Source organism: Microtus ochrogaster, chromosome 15 (genome assembly GCF_000317375.1).
Source record: "Microtus ochrogaster isolate Prairie Vole_2 chromosome 15, MicOch1.0, whole genome shotgun sequence".
In the NCBI taxonomy this organism is placed as follows: Eukaryota; Metazoa; Chordata; class Mammalia; order Rodentia; family Cricetidae; genus Microtus; species Microtus ochrogaster.
Genome location: NC_022017.1, coordinates 11413482 through 11417488, shown reverse-complemented (window position 1 = coordinate 11417488; position 4007 = coordinate 11413482). Strand labels below are relative to the sequence as shown.

At 46.5% G+C, this 4007-nt stretch overlaps 1 protein-coding gene across 2 annotated transcripts in view; it reads left to right on the top strand.

The window, feature by feature from the left end:
• The window catches only part of Arhgap39 (Rho GTPase activating protein 39), a 93752-nt gene that overhangs the window by 67168 nt on the left and 22577 nt on the right, over positions 1 to 4007 (top strand). For both annotated transcript variants that reach the window (XM_005354134.3, XM_005354135.3), the window contains exon 4: positions 854 to 937. In XM_005354134.3, the coding sequence (XP_005354191.1) occupies positions 854 to 937 (84 nt within the window). The remainder of the gene's footprint in view (positions 1 to 853; positions 938 to 4007) is intronic.

Genomic DNA, 4007 nt, shown 5'->3' with positions numbered 1-4007 from the left:
GAACTCACAGAGATCTGCCTGCCTCTGCCTCCCGAGTGCTGGGATTAAAGACGTGTGCCACCACCGCCCAGCCTTCTATTTTATTTTTGTTGTTACTGTTGCCATCATGCAAATGCACTTGGTTGCTAAACAATCAATTGAAAAGAAAAAAAAAAAAAAGCTGGACAGTGGTGCACGCCTTTTATCCCAGTACTCAGGAGGCAGAGATAGGTGGATTTCTGTGAGTTCAAGACCTGCCTGGTCTATAAAGCGAACTCTGACAGCCAGGGCTACACAAAGAAACTATGTCTACAAAAACAAAAGCAGAAAAGTCACAGGTGGGTATGTACTTAAGGAAGTAAAGCCTGGCTACAGACCTGCCCTGTGTAGCCATTTGGTAGCCCAGGTAAGGAGATCTCCTTTCAGAGTCTTCAGTACCTTGAACCAGGAGGAGTTGTGAAGGACAAAATGGCAGTGGGCCTTCCCAGATGCTGAAGACCTTTACATAGGTCTATACTGAGCTCTGTGAGGATAGTTTAAAACACATGTTTGAATACAAAATAATGGAAGGGTGTTTATTTTTGGAATGTAATGGATCTCAAAGGAGTTTGCAGTTTGGAGAGAGACCTGGCCCGCTTGCTCCATGGCCTCTAGGCAGGGCACTGTGGCTGAAGTTCTTTCTTAGCCCATAGGAAAGCACACAGGAGCGTGCAGTGCACACTTGTAATCCCAGCCCTCACAAGGCAGAAGCCGATGGATCTCTGTGAGTGTCACTGCACAATGAGACCCTGTCGATAAACTAAGACCATCCCCAGGGCAGTGAGCTTGAAGTGCTGCACTGACCTTGTACCTTTCTCATTCTGTTGTGTTTCAGTTGTTCACCACCAGGCGTGCTCCTGGAGAAGGACTATGAGGTTTACCGGGATTACAGTGCTGACGGCCAGCTCCTTCACTACAGGTAAACTGCCTGATGTTGGACACACCTGTCTGCTGATCTGAGTGTTCCTGGGTGGGCTGGTGTTGGAATAGTTGGAGCAGAGTCTGGTTGAGCAAAAAGCAATAGGAGCACCAGGAGAGGCTCTAAAGACCACCAGCCCCTTGGGTGTGGGCAGAGGGCACTCACAATTGCCCTAACTTCACTGGGAATTCCATTTCATAAGATCCTTGGTGCTTTCCTCAGCTTCTGGCAGAAGGATGGGGTGTGAGGGATCCTTAATGTGTGGTCCACCCTCAGGCAATACTGGCTACATACTTTAGAGCACTTGCCAGGCCCAGTCAGAAAACCTAAGGTAGTCAAAGAGAAGAAGCAGCTTCTGGCTTCTTGGCCCAAGGTCCTCAAACAGAAAAGTAGCAGTCTTCTTTCTTGGTAACTGGTTTGCTGTGGGAAGATAGGCAGAAAGCAGAGTATTATCCCTGAGGGTGGTCAGGGTCCTTATCACGGACCACCCAGCAACAGCATTGGTACTGGGGAAGAAGTTGAAAATTTGAGAGGCCCTGAGAGTTAACTTAGCCAAATGGATTTGTTTCCTAAGTAGAGACAGGTGTAGAAGGGAATCAGCATCTGCCCTGGCCCTTAGTGTACTGTGTAACTACAAATGTGTTCCAGGTGTGTTCCTCCCTAGGCTTCATCTTCTCATCAGCAGTATGGGTCTAGATGGTGACAAATCAAACCTCAGCTCTGGCCACAAGGCTTGAGATTTTCCATGACTTTTAAAACACTATAGTAGGCCAAGGAGATGTACTCTTTACAGACGTGCCCATCTAGTCTTTGGTTGGCAATCACTGCCACAACCCTGCCAGCCCTGGGGAGCTATTACCCCTCAAAATCAGGAGTCTGGCTCACTAATAAGTTTTCAGGGTGGCAGGTACCCCTTACAGGCACAGGTCCCAGTGGACTAAAGAGGCTCTCTAGGTCTTTCTAGATAACTTAGGTATGGATGGCAGATGGGAGAAGCAAGCCCACTCCAGGATCCTTACACCCATCAGTCCTCATGTTAGCAGTTCAGCTACTCTCAGCCCTATAAAAACATGCCAGCCACATTAGCTGGCATGACCAGCCTCTGCAGAGGCCTGCCTAAAGGCCCTCCTCTGTTGCAGGAGGGCTCACTTGTTCTGGGTCAATTGTTCATCCTGGCTAGCTTACACCCGAAATAACCACACAGAAACTATATTAATTGAAACACTGCTTGGCCCATTAGCTCTACTTTCCTTTTTCTTTCTTTCTTTCTTTCTTTCCTTCTTTCTCTTTCTTTCTTTCTTTTGTTCATTCGTTCTTTCTTTTTTTTTTATTTTATTTTCGAGACGGTTTCTCTGTAGGTTTGCCTGTCCTGGAACTAGCTCTTGTAGACCAGGCTGGCCTCGAACTCACAGAGATCTGCCTGCCTCTGCCTCCCAAGTGCTGGGATTAAAGGCGTGCGCCACTACCAACCGGCTAGCTCTGATTTCCTATTGGCTAACTCTTACATCTCAGTTTAACCCATTTCTATTAATCTTTGTATATTGCCACGTGGCAGTGGCTTACCGGGTAAAATTCCCCAACGTCTGTCTCTGGCGGATCCATGGCATCTCTCTCCTACTCCACCTTTCTTCCTCCCAGCATTCAGTTGTCTTCCCCGCCTTCCTAAATTCTGCCCTATCAATTAGGCCAAGGCAGTTTCTTTATTCATTAACCAATGAAAGTAACGCACAAACAGAAGGAACTCCTACACCACTCCTCAAAATCCCCAAGCTCTTTGCTCCCAGGTCTCCAGCCCTGCCATAGCTACTTTCTCCATAGCTACTATCTGTGTTGCTTTTTTTATTGCCTTTGATAGTCACTCCCTTTTACCTGCTAGCAGTGATACCATTGGAGATTCCTTTTAGAACCCCATATGGTCTCCTGGGTGGACCTGGACAGCACAGAGCAAGTGGCTGCATTTCTATATCAGGAGCACCCTGTGGGCTCTGCTGCATTCCAATGACCAGCCCAGGGTATTGATGTCTTATACAACCTGGAAAGGAGGGAAAATGCCTGATCTCAGCTACAGGCTGGAGGCTGCTTCATGCAAGGCATCCCAGCCTTTGCCTCCCCCTCCCTCATCTTCCTTCCCTCCCCCCCTTCCGTCCCCTTGTTGTATAGCTTTTCCATCTGTACAGATGTACAGGAGTGATTCCACCCAAATCTCACTCAGTGACCATGTGCGTTTATGGGACTGACTGACGTGCGGGAATGTAAGGTTCCAGAACAGCTGCATCACTGAGAAGTCCTTCTACATCGTGGATGATGCCCTCATGGAAGCTGCGTTATTGGGCCCCACACACACATCCTGTATAGTCTAACATTTCCCAAGATCCCTTGCAGTCAGAGGGGCAAACAAAAGAAAAAAAAAGGGATGGTTAGAATTCCAGTCAGAGTCCTATGACCTCCCCTTTCCTCCTATAGGAAGTATAAATAGTCCTGTTATGGACATGAAACCCAGTCTCTATCTATCTATCTATCTATCTATCTATCTATCTATCTATCTATCTATCTATCTATCTATCATCTATCTCTCGAATAATTCCCATAGATCAGCCTGTCACTGTATTATTCCCATTTCATTGCTGTGATTGCCAGGCCAGGTGATTCTGCTCCAAGATAGTGATGGGATAACCATGAGTGCCAACAAGGAAAAACCACGCCACAGCACTGTTGTGGGATATTTTACTCTTTCGACTTTTTGAGGGGCCAACTACCCTGTTCCCTAATAAATCATACATGGAGGCTTAGTCTTAGTTGTGAATGCCCAGCCTTAGCTTGGCTTGTTTCTTGCCAGCTTTCTTAAATTATCCTACCTTTTGCCTCTGGGCTTATTATCTTTCTCTATTTCTTTTTTTGTTTTGTTTTGTTTTGTTTTGTTTTTCGAGACAGGGTTTCTCTGTAGTTTTGTTTTTTTTTGTTGTTGTTGTTTGTTTGTTTTTGGTTTTTCGAGACAGGGTTTTTCTGTGGTTTTGGAGCCTGTCCTGGAACTAGCTCTGTAGACCAGGCTGGTCTCGAACTCACAGAGATT